The 23,697-nt window shown below is 42.1% G+C and overlaps 1 protein-coding gene across 1 annotated transcript; it reads left to right on the forward strand.

Moving 5' to 3' along the window:
• On the forward strand, positions 1-22,877 carry LOC137444164 (trifunctional purine biosynthetic protein adenosine-3-like). The gene is made up of 21 exons (XM_068144547.1): positions 1-145; positions 884-979; positions 1,631-1,805; positions 3,387-3,498; positions 4,290-4,349; positions 5,180-5,305; positions 6,010-6,097; positions 7,351-7,436; positions 7,911-8,079; positions 10,278-10,509; positions 10,645-10,739; positions 11,304-11,413; positions 13,144-13,342; positions 13,891-14,142; positions 14,404-14,556; positions 15,370-15,576; positions 17,048-17,191; positions 17,516-17,646; positions 19,085-19,226; positions 20,395-20,507; positions 20,971-22,877. The coding sequence occupies exons 1-21, from the start codon at positions 1-3 to the stop codon at positions 21,217-21,219; spliced, it is 3,084 nt and encodes a 1,027-aa protein (XP_068000648.1). The 3' UTR covers positions 21,220-22,877.
• Positions 22,878-23,697: the final 820 nt, after the last annotated feature.

Genomic DNA, 23,697 nt, shown 5'->3' on the forward strand with positions numbered 1-23,697 from the left:
ATGGCTGACCGGGTGCTTGTGATTGGCAGTGGAGGGAGGGAGCATGCTCTGGCCTGGAAGCTGGCCCAGTCTCCACGTGTGAAACATGTCTTTGTTGCTCCGGGAAATGCAGGAACAGCTGACAATGGCAAAATCTCCAACTCAGGTAAGAAGGGGGAATAAATAATAGATTGTGCCAAGCCATCAGTAATATGGGCATTGGACCACGACTTTACTCTTTTCTTTTAGTGGTGCTACAAGTTATTTAAGGCATATCTTTGTTTTGTGTATATGTTTTGTTTCTGGATTTTAGAACTGCCTAGTAAAATACCATGCTATATAAATTTTTTAGCCTAACCTCTTAAGATAGTGAGGCTTTTATGAGATCCTGTATTTCTACACCTCCTCTCTTTCCTCCCAATGTAATGCTTGAATTCACTGACCAGTTTCAGCAAAACTTAGAAGAGGGATGGAAGGCTCAACTTGATGAACGTCTGGGCAGAGACTTTTCCAGTGTCTGCCCAGGCTGCTCAGCTAAATTTAGTTACATCATACGCTGGCATTGAGTAAATCTTGGCTCAGGTGGTGAAAACGAGTTTCTTTGTGAACTTACAGATTTAGGTTTTTAACTTTCTGTTATGATAAGAAGCTTTTTAAAGCTTATGTGATTACATATAACAAAGAAAACATAAATAAGCACCTGTGTATTAAACAGGGTAGTGCAAGTTGGAAATGTTCAATATTTGCTCTGTTAGTAGAGTGTTGTTTGTTTTACTTTGCCATTCATTGCTGTTTCATTATTTTAATATGCTTCTTAGGGAGGCAGAATAATACCATTCTCATCCCCCATCTCTTATTTAGGCTTCAGAGTGGTAACTTAATTGTATTTCCTTTTAATTTTCAGCTGTATTAGTGAGCAATCACACTATTGTTACCCAGTTCTGCAAAGATCATAACATTGGACTTGTGTTAGTCGGTCAAGAAGCTCTTTTGGAAGCTGGTAAGGCTGAAATAAATTAACTTGACAGAAAAAAAGAACATTGCCTTGAATTCTGCTTTAAAATTGGCTCTTTTGGCTCTTAAGACATATGCTGACTTAATGAAATTGAGAAGGAAGAATATGTGAATTATCTTGCAAATGTAGATTCTGGTCCCTTAAAGCATTTGGCTTCAGAGCTGTTTGATGATGTTTGTAGGTTAGAAATCAGCAAGGGAAATCATGTAGGGTCAAGAATCAGGAATGATTACAAGTACTCTTTTGTCTTCTCTGCTTTCCTTTATACAAGGCCTTTTCTTGCAACAGTCCTATCATTATTGTTGTGTGCAGCAGTACCCAGAGCATCACATGCATTTATTGTAATGTGGTCCAGCAAGATCTCTGTGTCTTAAATAGTGAACAGGAGTACATCATAGTCCTAACAGTAGTCATAGGGTGGTAACTGACAGTGCTTAAAAGAGCAAAAGGCCTCCTAAAACCAAACCATGACACTGATCACCGGATATGCAGAACCTTATTTTAAGGATGAGTTAGCTGCTTGAGGCAAGGAAAGGCATAACAGACTACCAGAATCACTGTGTGGTCTTCTTTTGTCAAAATAATTTGATGTTTCCCAAGAGACTACTTGTTTCTCTTGCTGTTTTTGGTTATTAGGCATTGCTGATGACTTAAGAGCAGCAGGAGTTAGGTGTTTTGGACCATCTGCAGAAGCAGCCCAGCTGGCATCCAACACCAGTTTTGCCAAAGCCTTTCTGGATCGACATGGGATCCCAACAGCAAGATGGAAAGCCTTCACCAATCCCCAAGAAGCTTGTAGATTTATTATCAGGTATATATTTTGATACTGGACACTTCTTTGTCAAGTTATTTATGCATTTGGTCTTCACCCATGATAGTTACCTAGAATTTATTAACTTTTAAACTGTTTTCTCCTCAAGCAGCTACCGAATGAATTAGTTTTGTAACTAGAAATAGATGTTGAAGATCCAGGGAACTTAACCAGGTTGATTTTTCTGTTCACAGATGACAACTTTTCTTCCCTTATATCAGCTTCTTCAGGATGATAGCCATTTAAAAGAAAAAAAGTGACAAAAATATTTCAATAAATCTTTCTGTGAGGGTAGGAATAATTTCTACACTGACAAATGCTAGCAAAATGCTCCCTGTGGGGGGATTTGGGAGGTACTGATGAAATGCTCTTAACCTGAGGAGGGGACTCTGTTTCTTTATGGCTAGACAGCATCTCTCTTACACGAAGAAGGAAATATAACTGCGTATCTCTGTGATTTCTTTGAGTTGTAGTGCCTCTGGAGTCATTTGGGATCTATTTGAGAGTCTAACTGTTGTGGCTCTTTTGGTCTAGTCTTACAGCAGCTGCCGTGTTCAGCTATCGTGCTCTGTGGCTATGTGTTAGTTTCACTGACTTCTTGTCTTTGCTGCCACATGCTATGTGTGGCATAATCTAGTGGAAATTAAAAATATATATAAAAATAAACCCAACCTTTTTACTGACTTTGCTCTGTGACAGCATTTAGTCTGTATTGCTGCCATGTAGAGAATCAAGCCAACAATTTGTGTGTGTGTGTGGAAGTATGCATAAAACTCAGAAAGGTGAAGTGCATCTCAGGGCAGCACACTGAGATGTGGAGAAAGGGAGCTCTGTGTGAGTCTGCTTTGGCTGCTCATGTAAATCTAGGGCTGAGATTTGTCCCAATAGAAACTGTAGTGTGGAGAGGAGGAATGAAATGTTGTTTCAGAAAACAGGCTAGTGCTATGTAGAATCAGCTTTTCAAAAGGAACGCTTTATTTGACTGTCCTGAATGGACAAAGTGTAGCTAAGATATGTTAATGTTATGCTACTTTGTTCTTTTTATTCTGGTAGACTTAGGTTGTGGTTAAAAGTAAATGGACCAGTTCTGGGAGTACAGTGTTAACACACTAGTTCTGACACATACTTCCTGTGCAAGCCCTAACTCAGCCTTTATCTTACAACCCCAACTGCAGTGGTTTTACAGGATTATGTACTGTAATATGGCATTATAAAGCTATAAATCATCAATGAGTTTGTTCAAACCTATGACAGGAATAAAACAGTAACCCAGCTCAGGGAAGAGAGGAAGAAACTGAGAAGTGTTAAAGTTCAGTGACCTGTCCAAGAATATACATGGAGATGATGTCAGAACCAACAACAGAATTAATAGATTTTTGATTCACAGTCCTGTGCTGAGGGCCATGAAAGACCATTCATCTTCATTACAGGATGGGCTAGCAGGGAATGTGTTTTTCTGGTGTGTTATTCTTCAGCTGTTCAGACAAAAAGGAAAGAAAATGGGAGGTATTAATCTTAAAAATGATAATTTCACTGGGTGCAGTATCAATGCCTGAATCTCACTTTTGCTTTCATTTAAAGCACAGACTTTCCCGCACGAGTTGTTCGGGCAAGGGGCCCTGCTGCTAGAAAAGAAGTGACAATTGCAGCCAGCAAGGAGGAAGCCTGCAGAGCTGTCCAAGAGATTATGCAGGTGGATAAATCTTTAATTAATCAGTGGGAATCCAATTCGTGGTGTTCTGTAGCCTGTGAGTTTGTAATTTTGGCTACAGAAAGCAAGTGGTTTCAGAAGAAACCTTGCTCATTTGAATAAGGAATTTATCTGGGTATTATCTTCAGATTCTTCACATTTACTCCAGGCAGTGAGCAGGGCTTTATGGAGTTTGTGATTGAGCTCTTGTGCCAGCACTGAGCCTTATTGCCTTGCCCCTCCAAGCTTTTAATTCTTTTGCTAGCTACCAGTATCAGGTAAGGTGCATTTCAATATCTCAAGATAAGATTCTATTTGCTTTAGTATCATAGTATCAGTCAGGGTTGGAAGGGACCACAAGGATCATCTAGTTCCAACACCCCTGCCATGGGCAGGGACATCCCACACTAGATCAGGCTGCCCAGAGCCTCATCTAGCCTGGTCTTAAACACCTCCAGGGACGAGGCCTCAACCACCTCCCTGGACAACCCATTCCAGGGCTTCACCACTCTCATGGGGAAGAACCTCCTCCTCACATCCAGCCTGAATCTCCCCACCCCAGCTTCATTCCATTCCCCCTAGTCCTATCACTACCTGGTATCCTGAGAAGTCCTTCCCCAGCCCTCCTGTAGGCCCCCTTCAGATACTGGAAGGCCTCAAAGCTTTTCCAGAATTCAAGCAAGCCACTATTTTTCATATATTTGTTGGTTTGGTTTGGGTTTTTTTCCTGTTGAAAGCAAGCCAGTAGATGCCATATTTGCTAACTGGAGAATTTGGTTGGTTTGTTTGTGCAGGACAGAATGTTTGGAGAGATGGTCATTATCGAAGAACTTCTTCAAGGGGAAGAACTTTCTGTAGGTGATCAATGATGTGGTTATTTGCTTCTATTCTTTCCATTATTGCTATGCTCTATGCCTAAACACACACTTTTGTTGTTTCAAGTAGGGTTTTTTTTTGTTTCATTTGCACTTACATAAATAAATATGCAGCCTAAGCAATTTGATGTCATACTAATCAATGTATGTTGTCAGTATACTTTTATTGCCATCAAATTGAAATTATGATGATCTTTTTAGGTGAAAAACTATCTTTTTCCCCTAGGGTGACCTGAAACAGGTTTGTATGGACTTTGTTTTGGTAACTCTTGTTACATCAATAATTTCATGCTAATATTTAGTGCCTATTTTAGCACTTTTCTTACCATGGATTACTGCTCAGTGGCAGGATGAAACTTAAACATGCATGTTACATGCCACATGAAAACTAAAACAAGTTCTTTGTGCAAGGTTTGTCCTGCACTGAGAATACCTCATACTTGTTCAAGCCCCAGATCTGCAAACACAAAGGTTTAACTCCAAACATATGAATTATTCTGTTTAGTCAATTAATACTATTCACATGCTTTAAGGTAACTATAAATCTACAGGAATGGTAGGTCACAATCTAGTTCATGAGAGAGGAATTGGTATGAGGGCCATTTCTCTTGATTATTCAAAACTAAGAAAGAAACCTCAGTGAGTCATTCAGGTCAGTGGGACTGCAGCAGAATAAGAGGATCCTGTTGCTTTCTATCTTGGCTTCCTCAACTCCCCAGGCAGAACTGAGCATCAGACTGTGACAACCAGTAACTTCCTTTAGGACAAGACATTGTCACTGTTTCTGTGTTGTGTTCCTCTCTTAACAGTGCTTGTGCTTCACGGACGGTGTCACTGTTGCCTCAATGCCTCCAGCCCAGGCCCAGAAACGATTGTTGGACGGTGACCAGGGTCCAAACACTGGAGGAATGGGAGCCTATTGCCCAGTTCCTCAGGTATGGCAGTCTTCTTCCTCAGCCTGCAATAGGGCTGATCACATCTGTGATTAGTGTATCTCCATTAGGGCCCAGTCTGGTTTCTATCATAGAGAATTTCTTCTGGAATTGATTGACACTTTGCTTGTGTAAGTGCAATACAGGGCTCAAACTTTTGTAGTAATTCTTTAGGATTTAATGAGACAGTGTTCTGAGAAATTATCTTTCTTTTATCTTTTCCATTACTCCTAAACTTCGTGCTTCTTTGCTCCTATTAGCATCACTTGAAATGTCCCTGCAAAATGCCCTGCATGCTTGGAGTGGTTATGTCTTGACCATAACCGTGGGTTTCTTCTTATTGATTCTTAAAGCTGACTGCATTGTTCTAAATATGCTGCTCAAGTACAATCTTAATGCATTTTTCTGTAAGTACAGAAACAGTCTTACTGTGTACAACTCAGGTTGCCTGTATCTCAAACCTGCTTAAATTTGCCTTCTAGAGAAAGAACCAAAAACCACACCTCATAAGATAGAGGATTAGTGTATCTGTCCTTCAGGCACCAGCATCTTAATGGAAGGAAGTGCACTGGTTGGGGGTGTGTGGTGGGTTGCAGACAGAAGAAAATATATCTGAGGGATTCACTTACCCCCTAGTCCTTCCAGCTCATATGAATTGGTCCAGCAGATGTCCTCACTGTATCACTCAGTTTGATGTTGATTGTCAGGTTCCAGAAGTTCTTCTAGAGAAAATCAACAATGCTATCCTTCAACACGTTGTTGATAGCATGAGGCAAGAAGGAAAAGCATATGTAGGTAAGTAAGCACTCAACTGAAAAACAAGGTAAAATCATATTAAAGTTAGTTTCATTGTTAGAGACTGCTTTATTAGACTGCAGTATTAAACCTTGTTGGTTTGAGGCATAGTTCTCCCTTTGTCTTTTCTTCATAAAACATAACATATTTTTGATTAAATACATTTTTATTAAACAAGTTGCAACCAAAATTTAAATAGTTGCAACCAAACTCTTTGTACTTCAGGGTATAATGTGTACTTGAGTTCAATTGTACTGTTCACTCCTACATGCAGCAATGTAAGTATTCTTATGATCTCTATCTTAAGACTGGTTTTAAAAAGCAAGGGAATGCTCACAGGTGCCTCTCAAAGCCAATGGCTGCTTTTGGTACTGAAAGCTGTTGAGAACTCATACAAAGAGTTGGATTCCAGTCTGCCAGGTGTTCTCTGTTCTCTTTGGTAACTTTTTGATAACACTCAGACCCATAGTAGTAAGAATGTAGCGGGTGCAAAGCATTGGGAACTGGTTTTCTGCTTATACAGTGAAAGAGCTGCTTTAGATCACTGTATGCATATATGTGAGTTGCAGTGGAAATCATCCAATACAAACTTCATAGTATCATTCAGGGTTGGAAGGGACCACAAGGATCATCTAGTTCCAACCCCCCTGCCATGGGCAGGGACACCCCACACTAGATCAGGCTGGCCAGAGCCTCGTCCAGCCTGGTCTTAAACACCTCCAGGGATGGGGCCTCGACCACCTCCCTGGACAACCCATTCCAGGGTCTCACCACTCTCATGGTTCAATAACTATTTGGTTTTATTTGTTAGTAGCAGTAGTGAATTTTGGGTTGGGGTTTTTCACCTGAAATACAGAGTTACACATCTATATTTATGTGTAACAATAGGGCACTTAGTAGTAAGAAAATCCCAGAGCCTGTGTAATGAAGGGGGTTGTATGGGAACTGGCTTTTTCATCCTGTCACTTCCTTCTGATCACTAAATGCCTGCATTTAGAGAGCTGTAGCAGAAGGCAGAACTCAACTTCGTAATTCAGAGGGGCTGCTTCCTGTTAAAGTGTGATGTGGTGTTCCTCAGGTTGCTGCTTGCTGCTTTGTTGGAATTGTTACGACTTGTGTATAAGTGCTTACTCTTAATTTCTCCTGATTTGCAGAAATGCTTTCCACATTCCAAATTGCTGTGTTGCATTTAAAAGAGTGATTTCAAAAGAAATGTTTAAATTCATTTGCTTGGCTGTGTTCTTTCTGTTCAGGTGTGCTGCAAACAGGTTTAATGCTTACCAAAGATGGTGTGAAAATTTTAAACTTTAAATGTCAGTTTGGTGACCCTCAGTGCCAGGTGAGTGGAAGGTACTGGAGACTTAAACATGCTTCATTCTTTTCCCTCTGACTGTTCTATCTTTCCTCTAGGGAAATTTCCATGCTGTATTTGGATTTATGGTTTCCTTCTCCTGAACATGCAGCTATGAATGCAAATATCCTAGACTAGCCACAGATGGCTAGTTATCTTCAGTTAAAGAACTCTTCCTCAGATTTTGTTTTACTGGATAGAAGCAGAATTGGAGGGCCCTAAATTCATGTTCCTTCTACATAGTCTCACATCTTATGCTTGTAAATGTATGATTGATCCAAAAAGGTGTTGCAGATTGGAAACTGTAGGTGAGCATTAAACTGTTTACTGGTATAGGGTGATACAGTATTTTCAGTTTGGCAGGTACAGATTTTACTCTACTAATTGAATTTTCCTTAAGTTGAATTTCAGCAAGTCAGCAAAATTAAAATCAGCCTCTATCACTATGGATATTTCCTGCAGGTAATTCTTCCACTTCTTAAAAATGATTTTTATGAAGTACTTCAAGCAACAATTGATGGCAAACTTTGCAGCTTCATGCCAGCCTGGTCAGAAAATAGTACAGCTGTGTGTGTGGTTATGGCAAGTCCAGGATACCCAGGAAACTATGACAAAGGCATGGAAGTAACAGGTAACTGCAATGAGTTGTTTACTGTTTCATTTCAGCATGGTACTTCAGTAGGTTTGCATTTACCTCTTCTCTCAGAGATCTGTACAGCTTTCCTCCATCTCACACCCTGTTAGGTTCTTCCTCCATCCTCCACTCCTTGTCTTTGTCAGTAAGATCTTTTTACTAGATTGTACCCTTGTCCAGAGCAGCAGAGGAGCTAAGTGGTTTAAGTTACATCATTCTGTAAAGCTCTGTCAGTGGCTGGTTGCTGAGATAAGAAGGTAATAGGGAATTATATCCTCCTAGATTAACTCTGGTGCATCCTTATGGGGTTCTTCCACAAGCTGTACTGGAAATGCAGACTACAATGTCACCAGCACGACTGCTTCTTCTTAGCTTTGCTCCGTTGCCAGGAGGTGGCATTATCTTACCTAATGCCTCACTAGGCAAGAATAGTGACATAAGGACATCTGGCCTTTAGAATAAGAGTAATGAATACCTCTACCATAGGAGTTGTTCCTCCCCGATTCCAGCCAGACAGGGTCATTGCTGTGTAGTACTAGAAAGGATCTCTTCTTGACAGGGCTTGAAGGCTTTTTGGAAAGGTGGGTATATGGGCTTGAGGTTAATGGTAATTTGCTGAGTTAAAATTCTTGTGGTTTAATATATCATTAAGATTCTTTTTAAACAGTTAAAACCAGAGGAAACTGTTGCAGGGCTATTTCCTTCCTCCTCAGCTGTTGCCTTGCCTTGTGTAAAGCAACCCAGACAACTGATCTTCTATCAATGCCACCTTATTTTTGTCAGAACTCCAGTTACCCTGTGTCACCCAGAGAGAGAAGGTCATGTTGTGTTGCTTTTTCCCTTGGTCAAGATTTCTGCTGTCACATTTTCCTCACCCACTTTCCTCTTCCAGTTCCTTCCCTGAATGTATTTTGTTTTGTCAGTGATAATCTGGGGAACTGTGCATTTCTGTAACAGTTAGAGAATAAACCACATAATCAAATGAATCCTTCTGCTACAGAGCTATCTTTCAGTAGCCAGACCTTTTTTTTTTCAACTGATATTCATGCTTTTACAAGTGAAGTGGTATGGCCCTCCTGCTTCTCAATCACAAAAAACCCACCCAAAACAACCAAAAAATGCCAACCAACCAAACAAAGAACCCCCAACCAAACAAAAACAAACAAGCAAAATCAACAAACAACCCCCCAAACACAACACACACACACACAAAAAAAACCCCAAACAGTCAAATCAACAAAAGTAAATCCATTCTTTTGTTATTATACTGCAGCTTCTGGAGATGTGGGGGGAGGGGGTAAAAATGTTTTCCACTTTTTTTCCACATTGATTCCCAAATTTTAGTGGCTTGACAAACATTTTATTCTGGAGTATTCCCTAAAACACAAAGTGAAGCTGTTATATTCCCATTACTGCAAGGCCAGCTGAGGCTCAGCTTTGACCTTGTCAGGGCAGTGCTGTGGCAATGTAACACGCTGTACCTTCAGCAAGTCTAAAGGTCCTTTTCACATGTTTGTAAAATCTATCTAGCTGATAGCAAAAGGAAAACTGTTTTGTTTTGCTTTTTCCAGGTGGTGGCAGCATTTCCTCCTCTTCCTTTATCCTTTCCTCAAACTATTTGTCCAAAAAACCCAGCAATTCTGCTTTCCTCTAGCAGGAAAATAGACTGAGACAAATCAAAGTATGCAATTGGCTTCAGCTATTGGACAGCCACCTGCAAATATTTGTAGAGCATTGGTTCCAGAAGTGGGTAGGGAATTGTGTGGAGTGGGCATGGCTGAACAGCTAGGGAAGTGCTCAGCTAACATTAACATTAATGGTTTAGTGTTAGGAAGAGGGAAGAATCCATGCAGTAAATTGCTGTGGATTGTGATTTCATACAGGAAAGCCCTGCGCAAGTTACTCACTGTTACAAATGTACAGCACAGCTTTTCTCTGACACAGGTTAGTTTCATGTCCTGTTGTGGCTCCTCGTTCTCTTATTTCTGTTCCTGTTTGTGCCCTTACTGGACATCTCAGAAGGGTGTCTGAGGGCCACTGGAGTGAGGTACCATACATTAATAATGTTGTTACTCAGGGTAGAGTGGGAAGCTTTACTGTCATTCTCCTTTGACCAAAGAAAGGACTTCAGTTTTCACTGCTTTGCCTACATAGTATTTGAATTAAAATGCTCAGAATTCCTTTTGCTTTTGTAGGGTTGCTGCAAGCCAAAGAGTTAGGGCTGCAGGTGTTCCATGCTGGCACGACACTGAAGGATGGCAGAGTGGTGACAAGTGGTGGCAGAGTCCTCTCCATTACTGCTGTTGAGGAGGACCTGATGAAAGCACTGGGAGAAGCCAACAGGGGTGTAGCAGCCATACGTTTCAAGGGTGCCACCTACAGGAAGGACATTGGCCACCGGGGTATACAGCTTCTCAGACAGTCTCTGTATGTAAGCAAAGGCACTAGCAGAAATAGATGCTAGTCCCAAGTTCTGTATCTGTTGTTGCCATTTATGTGATGAATGATGGTCTATGTAGAAACTGTCACTGCTGCTGCTAGCAAGTCCTTTCCTCTCTGCAGGGGTCTGGTATACAAAGAGAGACATGTAGAAACTCTAAGCAGTGACATTTTGTTTCACCAGCTGGAAACATCAATTGTAAGCAATACCAGATCAGGTAAGACTGGGAAGAATCTTTGAATCTCCTCAGCATATTGAATGGAACAGAACTTTTTTTCTTTCCCCAGGAAGGGATCAATGCATTCTTGGCATTCAGATTGAGCTTGAGAAGCCGGGCTGGGGTCACCACTTGGAGAGGAAACTCTAAACCTCTCATTTCTTTCTCATCATGTCTCTTTTGCCTAATTAAAAAATAGTTGTCTTACAAGGCTAGTGTAGTGAACAGAGTAACTCCTAGATGAATGGATTAGTTTGCACATCACTGGACAGAAGTGTTCTTACCAGCAGTATATATGAGTACAGCCTCAAACAGTTACTGGGGTGTGACCAACAGTCACTGAACTTATTTGCTCTTCAGACTATGTCCTGTACTCTTAGCAGTGAGGAAAATTTCTTGTGGACTTCCCCCCCCCCCCCCCCCCCCCTTAGAAGTAGCTGCACAAAGAAAAAAGGCAAGTTGTTAAGAATTTGGTAAAATGTTTGAGGTATTTGGCATGATGAGGGCTTTGAATATTTTTTTATTTCCCTTAAAAATGATCCTTGACATACTTGTACTTGGCAGGCAGTCATTCAGAAGTAGGAGGCTTTGCTGGTTTCTTTGACTTGAAAGCATCTGGTTATGATGATCCTATCTTGGTATCTCAAACTAAAGGCCTTGGACCTAAACTGCAGGTAACTTGCAATTTGACTGTTGCAGAGCTTGTATGTCTCCCAAGACTGTTTTAAATGCCACAGCCAACTGCATCTTCTGAGCATTATAAATATATCTCAAGCCCACTGCAGTGGTAATTTAAACTTTGTAGACAATCATGTAAGCAAGGCCTATCCATATGCTATTGAGAGTGTGGAGGCTCTGGGTAGGTTATAATAAACCAAGAAATTTAACCAAGAACCAGATTTTCTGCTGTGAAGCAGAGGGTCCATGGACTTTGAGGAAGATCAGAGAAGGACAGAGGGGTGTTGAAATACTAAAAGATTTAGCTTACTAAATTGTATGCAGAGAGGCAGCACAGTTACCTGTGTTAGGGCACTGGCTAAACATAGATGGAGGAGCTAGACCTTCAAGGGGAAGAGAAGCCAATAGATTAAGGATGCAAATTACACAAGAACACATAAGAGAAGTTGAGCTTGGAATGTGTCAGAAGAAAATTTTCAAGCATCAGAGGAGTGGAGGTCTGAAGCTGCCTTTTACTGGTCAAGCATGGCACCTTAATTTGCTTCAAGTTGGTGTTTATACCTTTAGTAATGGGATGATTCAGTGCTGCTCACTGCAACAGCTCATTGTAATAACTCATTGTAATAACCCAGAAGGTCTTTTGCAGTCTCACATCCTTGAACACCTCTAAGCATTAAAAAGTGGTTGATTGTTGCTGGCTCCTGCGAGCCTTTGTTTGAACTGCTTGGCCCAGAGACATTCCCAACTGTTCCTACAGACTGTTCCCTAGACTCTTCCTTGGCCAAAAAAAATGTTGGCTGATGCCTATAAGAATTGTTACTAGATCAGTGGGAGGGAGATGTTAGAATGCAGTGAAGGACATGGTCTGACTGGTTTCCATAGCACTTCTAAATCCACCAGCCAGCAAAATTAAATCAGGCTTGTAATCCAAACTCACACTTTGTTTAGGTGCTGATGTCAGCAGCTGGCATAAGCAGAACAACCTGGTGTATCCCTGACAAGGAGGAAACCTCTGCTTGTTATCAAGTAGTGTACACGTCACCACTTCATAGAAGCCATGATGTCTGAATCAGGTTTCATTGCCTGTAGGGTGCAAACACCTTGATAACTTAATTGAAAAATAAAAGAGCAACCCTCCTGAGGAGCCCAGGTCCCTGCTGTTACCTGAGACATGAGGTAGCGGAGAGCAAAAGGCTTCCTGGGGGGGGTGGGAGTGAAGCATCTCATTCCCTGTGGACTTGGAGAAGAGGAAGAAAGCTACCTAGTAAGTTGTTTCAGTTTTGTTCTATAGCTCAGCAAAACTACTAGACAAAGGTAAAGCAGAAGACACAGTAATGTTTGAGCAATCTAATCTTATTTTTGGAGAACAAGATGTTCTCCAGGTTGAATAGCCTGGGAATTTGTAAGTGCTTTTAGACACCTCTTACTCTGAATTTGACGTAGTGCTGCCAAAAGCAGAATAAACCAGTCCAAAATGACAATTTCTGGGTAGCTGAAACTAGAATTTGCATGAATGTTTCAAAAAACAAAATAGATTTTTCTTTCCTCTGCAAGAAAATGACCTTTCCTCTTGACTTAATCTCGGTGATGCACAAGGTTATCCTCTACGTAGATGTTCTATAGTGCTTCTTGTCAGGGAAAAGAACATTGCTGCTTATTTCACTGATTTATGTCTAAGTTTTGTGTATTTCATGTCACCACTGCTGGTTCCCACCATGTTTTGCAGATTGCACAAGTGTGTAAAAGGCATGACACCATAGGGCAGGACCTGGTTGCCATATGTGTCAATGATATCCTGGCTCAAGGAGCAGAGCCGCTCTTCTTCCTCAGTTATTTTGCTTGTGGCAAACTTGACACTGAAGTGACTGAAACCATCAAAGAAGGAATAGCTGAAGCTTGCAGGAATGCAGGATGTGCTTTCCTGGGTATGAACACTCTTCTCCTTTCAGATTCAAAATGATTACTAGTGAAATTAGAGGCAGTATGTGGCATTACAACTGTTAATTTCTGTTTGGTGGAAAAGGCAGTGAAGCATTTGGGCTTAAACTCTTCCTTATGCGTAAAATGAGTCAGCAGAGAGAGATATTTTTTACTCGTTGTTTATTTGGATCATAATTCTTACTAGCTTGTCCTTGTACAAAGGAGAGCAAAACTCTATGCCTCGCATTCTGAAGTGTCAATATTTTCATTCCCTCTTGGGTACTAAATCATAGAAGGGAAATGCCAGCTAAGCAGCATGGAAAACCAAGGAAGTTTCTTCTTTCAGTAACTTCATGAAGGTTTGTTTTGTTGAAGTCTTGAGGTGAGGTAAGAAACCAGGAAGGAATTTTGAAATACATGTGAATGTGCTTCTTAGGCTGCATGTCTCTGCAGCCATCCTGTACATGTTGCTTATTTCAGGAAATGCTGTAGATTTAAGTTAACAATGACACATCCTTACAGCTAATGCTGACAACCTTCTCTCCCCGCTTAGGCAGAGAGATGACTGAGGTGAGTGGTATACATTCTTCTGGAGAGTATGACCTGGCAGGCTTTGTGGTTGGTGCGGTGGAAAGAGGGCAGATGCTTCTGGGGCTGCAGAGAGCTGATGAAGAGGATGTGCTTATTGGACTGGCCTCTTCTGGGATTCATGGCCATGGCTTTAGCATCATAAGGAAGATTCTCTTAATGTCCTCTTCACACTACTCCTCACCAGCACCTGGCAGTTGTGGTGACAAGACTCTAGGTACATTACCTTTCTTCTCAAAAGCAAACCTGCAAATTAACTGTATTCAGATGTTTTCAGAACTCGGTGCTGCTATTTACTTCAGGATGGGTTAGGTTTAATCAGTCTTTGGGGCAGGTATGTGGGCTTGCATCCACAGTTTTGCTACTTTCCGAGGTTGTCTGCCACAAACAGCAAAGGGAATCTGTTCAGAGAAGCATTCCCACTAAACACCTCATGACCTTTTAAACAAACCAATTGAACTGACACTTCTGTTTGCAGGAGATATATTGCTGACCCCAGCAAAAATGTACAGTCCATCTTTGCTGCCTGTCCTTCGCTCAGGGCATGTGAAGGCTTTTGCCTTCATTGCCGAGGAGGGGCTGCTGGAAGGCATCTCCAGAATTCTGCCAGAATACGTCAGCGCTGTCCTAGGTAAATATCAAAGCTGACTGTCCCTGTTGACAAAATTTATATGCAACATGGATTTGACTTTTCAGCTGCAGTTACAGAAGTACTCAGAAATGTGCCTGCACACATGGAGACTGAATGACCCGAAGCTAGTGGTTTTCCAAAGAGCCTACCAAAAACATTCCCGTATCAAGTAAGCATTAGCTGAGGAGCCCCACTTTCTTTTTGGAGAAGAGCAGCTGAAGGAGAGTTTGAAGGCAGCTCATCTCTAGGGCAAAAGATGTTTGAGAAGATTGAAAAGTTCTGCAAGACACCTGGCCATACATTTTGACCAAATAGTGAAGGTTATTGAGAGAATTTGCATTCTGTGCTCCAGAGTACATGTGTATGCACACATACACTTAATACATTTTAATGGTAGGCGTTAGTTAGCTTCCCCACAACAGATTGGCTTTTGACATCTTTAAGTATATTTTCTGTTGAGCCCAAAATTGGATCAAGTATTAAAAGATTCAAAATATTAAAGAAAACTATCTTCATATGAGTCCAAAATATATTGCAGGAATGAAGAAGGGGGAAGGAAGGTGTCTGTCTGTCTGTCTGTATTTCTCCAGAAGCCTAGAAAAGATTTGACTCGTACAAATTATGGTTAGAAACCTCTAGCTAAGCAGCACCTATAAAGATAACTGGAAGTTAGGAATGTGTCCTCCTTGGACAGTATTCTTAGAATAGCAAGAATTAGTCTCTGTCAGCTCTTGTAATATACCAATGTCACTGTATATAATAAAAGGAGGATAGCAAACATTTGTGCTCACCATATGCGAATTTCATTTTCAGATGCTCTCAGCTGGAAGATTCCTGAAATCTTTTGCTGGCTTTACAAAGAAGGAAACCTCTCTGCAGAGGAGATGGCTCAGACATTTAATTGTGGGATTGGTGCAATCTTGGTTGTGCAGAGTGACCTAGCTCAGCATGTTCTCAAGGACATACAGAGATGTGAGGAAGCTTGGCTGATTGGGAAAGTTGTTGCTCCTTGTCATACAGGTTAGCAGATGCCCTAATGGGAAGTTAAGACACAGATTAACCAGAGTATGGTTTGATTCAAAGTGTAAGATTCACTTCAGAGGGGTTTCTACTTAAGGATGTGCTATTTGATTTTTAATTTGATAGAGGGTAAATTGTTTCAGAGCGTGATCCTCTGAAGTGCTGAGCATCTCCTGGAAGGCTCCAGCTGTCCTCAGTTCTGCAGAGTTTGTGTAATTCACATCTTTTTCCCGTTGTTTCACCTAGCTGGAGGCTACTTGACAGCTTCCCAACTAAATTTCAGTATTAGATACAGTGAGAAGTGAATGTCTCATTTTCAGAGTGACAGTACTTGAATATAGTCTGCTTGAGACTTGAGTAAATCCCTCTGACGATTGTCTGTAAGGATTCAAGCATTACTTGATTGTATTTTACCACAGTCATGGTAATCAACCCACCTCCTTTCCTACCCATTTCCTACTCACACAGCTTCCATGTAATGATTGAGGGTAGGCCACAGCTGTATATAGTCACATATGACAGTAAGTTTTCTTTCTGGTATGTCCAATGATTGACATATAGCAAGATGTGGACCAAAATCCTTCTGGAAACTGAACAGCTTGAGGAGCAGTTTGTTTGAGCAGACAAAATGCAGCCTACTTCTGTCAACGTAATTTGTAGTGTCATTTTCATAGAATCAGAAAATGGTTTATATGGGAAGGCAACTTTTAAAGATATCTATTCCAATCTCCCTGCAGTGAGCAGGGACATCTTCAACAAGATTAAGTTGATCAGAGCCTCATCCAACCCAATGTGGAATATTTCTGGGGATGTGGCTTCTACCACCTGTGAGAAACCTGTGCGAGTGTTTCACCACCCTCAGTGTAAAAATGTCTTCCTTAAAGCTAGTCTACCTCTACCTGCTTTTAGATTAAAACCTTGTCCTGTCACAACAGGCTGTGAGTGCACATTGCTGACTCATGTCCAGCTTTTCATCCACCTGTACCCCCAAGTCCTTCTCTGCAGGTTTGTGCTCAATCCCTTCATCCCCCAGCCTGTATTGATACCAAGGATTGCCCTACCCCAGGCGCTGGACATTGCATTTGGCCTTGCTAAACCTCATGAGGTTCACACAGGCCCACTTCTCAAGCTTGTCTGGGTCTCTCTGTCCCTCAGTTGTGTCAGCCACACCACTCAGTTTGGTGTCTTCAATTCTGCAACATGAGAGGAAGAGGAAGACAACTATAAAAGATGAGGGGTAGTCCTTGAACAGACCATGGCCATACCTAGGCCTCTGTAAACCATTCTGCAAGTAACACAAAGGAGATCAGCGCAGCAGTGCATGGTTTTGTAGTCCAGTTAGTTCCAGCATAAATTCCTTGCTGATAGGCTTTCTCTTAATTGAAACTTGCAATGAATGAACTATAAAAGGTAAATGTAGATATAAAAGTAAAATTTAAGGTATTTTAACATTTTCCTCATATATTTGGAGGAGCTTCTCGCATCGAAGTCAAGAATCTTGCAGAAGCTCTGCAGCTGAGCAGCCCCCAGCATCTGCTGAATAACACAGTTGTTGAGAGTCAACACCGACACAGGAAAAGCAAAGTTAAAGTAGCTGTTCTTGTCTCTGGAACAGGTGAGCCTTCACTGATCATCACCCAGAGAAACGTCCTTACGAAGGAGAGGCTGTCTTCAGCCCTGACACAAGTGCATACCCCTTCTTTTCAGTAGAGTTTTCAGAGCTTTCTAAAACCAAGGCTGCATTTTGACTAGAAGTCAAGAAGTTGTATTGTACTGCAGAACAAATGAGCTTTATTAGTGCACACATTCCTTAGTCCTCTTCTGTTTGTGCAGTAGTTGAAAACAAGATTTTTTTGTAAGATAAATGAGTCTGAGAGCAAATTCTCTGTGACATAGGTGCTCATCTATTTCATGACTGTTTGCTCTCTCTTCATTTGAGGCACAAACCTTGCTGCACTCATCGACTATGCAAAAGAGCCAGGGAGCTGTGCTCAAATTGTCCTTGTCATCTCCAACAAGTCTGGTGTAGAAGAGCTACGAAACGCAGCCCGGGCTGGAATTCCCACCAGGGTAAAGACACTCACTTTCCCCCCTCTTTTTATTCTCAACTCACAGCTACTGAATCCATAGGTCTTCATGAAATGCTTGGTAAGCAGCCATGATTCACTTTGGTTTAAAACTTTTACCTTGCATAAAGGGATGTAGGACAAAGCTAGCAAAGTTATCAGTAAAGGCAGAGCTGAAAGATGTATAGACAGTGCTCACTAGAGACTGTGAAACTTTCCTGTCCTGTTCCAGTCCAGAGTTGGGAAGGGGCTTAAAACTGCAATTCGATGATCCTCGAGGTCTCTTCCAACCTTTGTGATACTGTGATACTGCTTTGGTGATTTGGGTCTGAGATTACAGCCCATGCAGCTTCAGGCTTTAAATGAAATCAGTAAGACCTCAGGCTCTGCAAAACACACAAGCAGGTTGCTTCCTTGGCTCACCCCTTCTTAGAGAGAGCTTTGTTTCATGCTGTGCTGAGTCACTTTCAGTGGCACCATAAAAGTCTGCCCTCCCACTATGATGATTACAGTAGCACTGTGTTACAGAAACTTTCTCTGATTTATTTCATGATATAGAGAGAGAAAAGGACTACCATCATGTCATTGCATTTATCAAATTATATAGAACATGGCTTTTGAAAACTTCCAGTATCATGGAATTGCAGCCCACCAGGAACTCCTCCTAGCATTAAATAATTCTGAGCCGTTATCATATTTGCACAGCTATGCAGAGATGGAAATAAGTGCTTCTAGAGACTCTCTGTGCCTTAAAAAGTTTTCAGCAAGCTTCCTCAAGAGCTGAATTGGATTCCTGGCTGTATAAAGGCTCATCTCTAGGGAAAAAAAACCCAGCTTATGTCAAAATTTATTCATATTCTCACAGGCATGAGTGTGGCTGCTTTGTTAGCTCCATATTTGAATGTCCTCATGAACAATGTCAGGAGTCACCAATTACTTTGCAAGCTGAGGCTGAGAGGTGGAGTAGAAATAACAAAGTTCCTGATTCCTTCTGCTCTTACACAAATTGTCTGGCCAGTTTGCTATCTCTTTAGCTAAGTTTGTGGTTTTCACTAAGCCACTACATACTTAAGTAGTGGTGATGTTGTTCATGAGTCATTACTTTAAGTCTTTGGCTAGACATTCTGAAATAAGAGGTCAGAATCTTCTGATGTGTTCCCTCTTATTTTTCTCTACAGATCTTTGAGCAGATTTTTTTGGTGTCCTAGGAGGCATCCTGTGTGACAGAGCCAGCGTTAGCCTGTAAGAGATTAGGGTATTCCCAGGAATGGTTATAGGAATGTGAAAAATCACAACTGCCCTGAGTAATGTACCAGCTTTTAGCTCTTAAAATCTTGAGTGTCCTGGAATGAATCCAGTTTGCTTTCTCTTCATTGCCCCAAGTTCTCATTGACATGAACTGATTTCCTTGGTAAGGCTTTTGATGTGTATTACTGTTTTAGGTGATTGATCATAAGTTATATGGGAGTCGCTCTGAATTCGACAGCACCATCGACCGAGTTCTTGAAGAATTTGCTGTTGAACTAATATGTCTGTCAGGATTTATGAGAATTCTGTCCAGTCCTTTCCTCAGAAAATGGAAAGGTAAGAAGTTACAAGTGCAAAAGAGAAATTCAAATAGAGATGTTTGGTCTCACCAGCATGATACAGTCATGGTTGTCTTTTGATTAAGTCTCTCACAGCCTTGCTGACATGGAAGCACACTATAGAAATCAGTGAGGCTGCTCTCTGCTTTCATTTGCTCCAGCCAGTGGGACTGTGCTAGGATCCTGACTCTGCATGGGCAGAGAAATGCCTTGTGTTGGCAAAGGAGCAACAGAGCAGCAAAATGAGGATTATAGAGGTGCTTTATCTGCTGTCCTTCTGGGAAGGGGAAATGCCTATGGGCTGGCAGGAATTTGGCTCTGCCTGCAGTAAGGGACAGGTAGTGTAACTGTCATTTGTCAAGGAGCTGTGCTGGGGAGTTGTACTGATCTTAACTCCCTACAGTTGTCACTCAGAAGAAAATAAGAGACTCATTTCTCATTTCGTCTTCCTCTTGTGCAGCCCTGAGGTCTGCATAGCATAGCACTGCTCTGTGCTGTGTGCTGAAACTACAGCTCTTACAGACCCGAGAGAGTGTGGCTCTGCTGTGGGGCAGAGCTTTCTTTAGATGCGCTCCAGGCCACCAGAAGAGGGGAGCGCACACTCTTCTTTCCTCTTGGTGCCAAGTGCCAGCTGCTGGGGCATTGCACTTGGACAGGCTCCTTTGGGAATGATGTTTTCTATGAAAATCACTTCCATCTGTGCAGTGGCTCTCTATGAGGCTGCAGTCTGACAGCTACTTCCAAGCACCTCATCTGCAGTGCAAGGGCTGGTCACTTGGGAGGGGAGAGACTTACCACTTCATCTATTTATCCACAGAGGAAAAAGCAAATGAGGTCCATGGTGTTAACTGAAACATGCTCGCCTGGCCACTGCCAGAGCCTGCAAACCATCACCTGTGTTCCTGGAAGAGCAGCAGTTCCTCAGATCACAGCAGTGCTTCCTTGTATTTCCATAGAGATCATAACCCCATGTATATGTTTTGCTTTTTAACCAGAGTCTGAACATGCCCTGTTACATTCTGACTGCAGCTGAGAACATTTCAGCTCCTGGGTGGTGCTCAATTTGGTGATTTTGAACTGATGATCACATCCCCCTCCTATTTTTAATGGAAATTCAGTTCAAATGGATTTTATTTTTTTTTTTTCCCTCTCATACTGATGTCCAGGGAAAATCTTGAATGCTTCCCCATCACTCTTCCCACCAATCAAGGATGGAAATGCCCACCAAGCCTTGCAAAGTGGATTCAAAGGCACCGGCTGCACTGTGCATTTTGTCTTGGTAAGTGTCCTCTTGCCTAAATTATGAAAAGGAATTTGTTTGTTTGTTTGTTTTCCTTTTCTTTCTGAAGACAGAAACAAGAAGAGGTAACAACAATGTGTGGAAATCTTAGGACTGTTACCAGTAAGAACAGGAAGATGTGGGGATTAGATGGCATTTGTGGTTTCTTGAGGTCCTGTCTTCTTCCTTAATATTGGGGGAAGGGGGTTTCAATTTCTTTTACTCTCAGAAAACTGCCCTCTGATTCTTCTAGTCCATGTCTCTCTTCCCACTGTATCCCCTACCATAATGTAGGTACCACTAAAGGAGATGGCAAACCTCTCCTGATGTACTTTGACTCCTGCATACAACTACACATCTTTGCTGAGATCCCTCATGAGGCTTTCTCTGCCCCTTTGGTCCAGAACCTTCCTGAGACTGTTCACCACCCTCTTCTAAAAGACTCCCAATATCCCCATTGTAGGAGGAGTCTAGTCCAAAAGCAGTGATCCACCAGGAGGCAGTGTCTGTGAAGGCAGATGACACAGAGGAGACGCTGTCAGAACGGGTTAAAGAAGCTGAATGTCGGGCTTTCCCCATCGCCCTGCAGCTGGTGGCCAGTGGAGCGGTGCACTTAGGAGCCGATGGTAAAACCTATTGGAAAGAAGAGTGCCAAAGTTTGTGTCTCCAGGAAGAGAAGAGAGACTGCACATCCTCTCCCATGGCACTGTAGTCTCAAGAAAATGATGGGATGTAGCCAGGTGAATGAGTGGCTCGCTCTTTGCTCATCTTTCCCTCCTCCCTGCCTTTGATGTGCTTCACTGTGGCTGCAGGTATATCAGTGTCACAGGTTTCCATTCTGAGCTGTGATCCTTTTCCCTGAGTTTGCAGCTTTAGTTACACTCTTTTTGCAAAGCTGGCAGCAGAAGCCAAGCTGTCATCTCAGATTTTGATTGTCTTCTGGTTTTTTTTCATCTGTAAAGGAGATGCTGCTACAAATCAAAGAGGGGGCTTGAGCTGTGAAAATGGTCCAGTACTCCAGAGGGAAATTAATTCCTCTGAGGAAATTTACTTTTTTGGCTGCATCACAGTGCAGAGCACCAAGAGCTTCGCAAAGCAATGACAAACTGGAACCATGCTGCTGCAAGAGGGTGACCAGCTCCTCCTCTTGCATGGAAGAGGCCAGACATGCCAGGGCAGGTCAGAAGTGAGGCCCATTTGGGGGTAAACAGGCACTAAGGATGAATGCATAGTTCTGTGGGAGAATGTGGGGGCCTTCAAGGACCTCATCCTTGTGAGCCCTACCACCACAGGAGTGCATCAGGTACAGAGGAGAAAAGGATATGCAAAAGACCACCAGTGTGGGAGCCAGGGTCTAGGGAGCTCCCAGGCAAAAGACCCAAAGGCCAACAAGACAGGGAGATTTCAAAAGGCAGAAAGAAAACCCAAACCACACTCCCCTTCATAGAGTATTTGTCATATTGAGCATAATATAGACACTTTTCCCTGCTCCTTGGAAGAGGGCAGTGCATTGGCATTCCTAGAATTTCATATTAAAACATTTGGATTTTGAGGGATGAAAATTTGATGAGAGTGACTAGCAACACCAGATCTCAGTTATTTTAATTCCTTCATCCTTGAAATCAGCAGAACAAGACATCCTCAGCTTAACCTGCAGTGGCAGGAAAATCTGTTTTCTTTGTGGGCTGAATGATTGGCTGGGTCCAGAGAGTCACTGCTGTTAAATATAACCTTTTTGTGTGGGAAGTTCATATTATAGCAGCTAGAATAATGGCTTGCATGCAAGTCACAAGTCAGAGGAAGAAAGCTAGCTATGAAGCTACCTGAATAAACTAGGAAAGAAAGAGCCAGAGGTGAATTTTCCAAAGGAGGGATCTCTAATAGCCCTTAGATGCAGAGAGGAAAAACATCAGTAGTCTTGTTTTGTTATTCCATGTGCAGGGGACACGCTGTGTGTTTCACTCATGGCTGTATCAGGATGTTTGACAGCATGACTCAGCTCCAGCTAAAGTCTCCATTTTTCCTTCTTTGTTTTGTTTTGTTTTGTAATGTATAGCTAGTGGTGTTTCAGTAGTTAGGGAGGGGAGGAAAATTCAGTTCCCTCCTCTAAGCTCTGCCATGTATGTACAGCGATCTGTATTTGCCTCTTGGGCTGCAAAGAGTGGAGCAATTATTGTGGAAGAAATAGGAAGAACAAGGCAAGATTAACCAATGGTTGGTATGTAGAGATGACTTTAATGACAACCACCTTGCTTGTGTTCTGTTGTAACTGTGTAGTAACTTCCTGTTGTATATTACTTGCATTTCATAGCACGCATGAGTGAATGTTCCAAATGTAACAAATAAAATGTCAAAAGGGACTCGGGTGCTAGTTCCTGTGCTCTGCTAGCTCTCAGGACAATCACCATGGCATTGAACAACTCTCTTAATTGTGTTTCTGGCATCCCTCAGAGACTGGGTGTGGTGGTAGTCTGTTAAATCCACTCATTCTTTTTACAGACTGGTAACTGAAGCAAAGCCATCTAAGATCCAGCTCACAATGAAGTTTCTTTTTAATGCATTTGTAGAAATACAAATAGGTGCAAAATCCCAGAGTCCTGCTTAAGCTGTCTGGAATGGGGTAGTGCAGTGGGAGTGCCAAGGTCTTCTGCTGTTTGCCTTTCTGGCAGTGATGAAACTGCTTTTATCAATAATGTAATATTCATCAACTGTAGAGGTAGAGATGTTATTCCTAGTAGTCCCACTCTTCCTACACATGAGTTACATTGAGTACAATTTCTTTTGACTTGTGCAATGTTTACTCCGTCACTAAGGCACTGAACCTGTGGGGCCAAACCCCTGCCAGAGCTGGGCGCTCCTGCATCCTTTGCATTCTCTGTGGGACAGGCTGGAGTTCAAGCCTTGGTGAGCAGTGTGCCTGTGGGGGAGGCCCTCCTGTGGGAGGGCAGGTTTGTACTGAAAAATGCTGGGCTGAAGACTTAGCTTTTCTTCTTTAACCTTTACAAGCAAATTAAATTTGACCATGTCATTTTCCTCTGTACTTCCTTGAGCTTTATCCTCAGTGACAAATGATGACAGGAATATTTTGTCAGCAAGTTTCTTCATCACAGACCCTCTGGTCATGGGAAGGTCATCACACTCCGTCAATCATTGCTAACTTATGGAGGTTTGCACACATCTGTACCCTCAC

The sequence above is a fragment of the Melanerpes formicivorus genome, unplaced genomic scaffold (assembly GCF_026170545.1).
Source record: "Melanerpes formicivorus ecotype bairdi unplaced genomic scaffold, bMelFor1.0.p_v2 SCAF_11, whole genome shotgun sequence".
Lineage (NCBI taxonomy): Eukaryota > Metazoa > Chordata > Aves > Piciformes > Picidae > Melanerpes > Melanerpes formicivorus.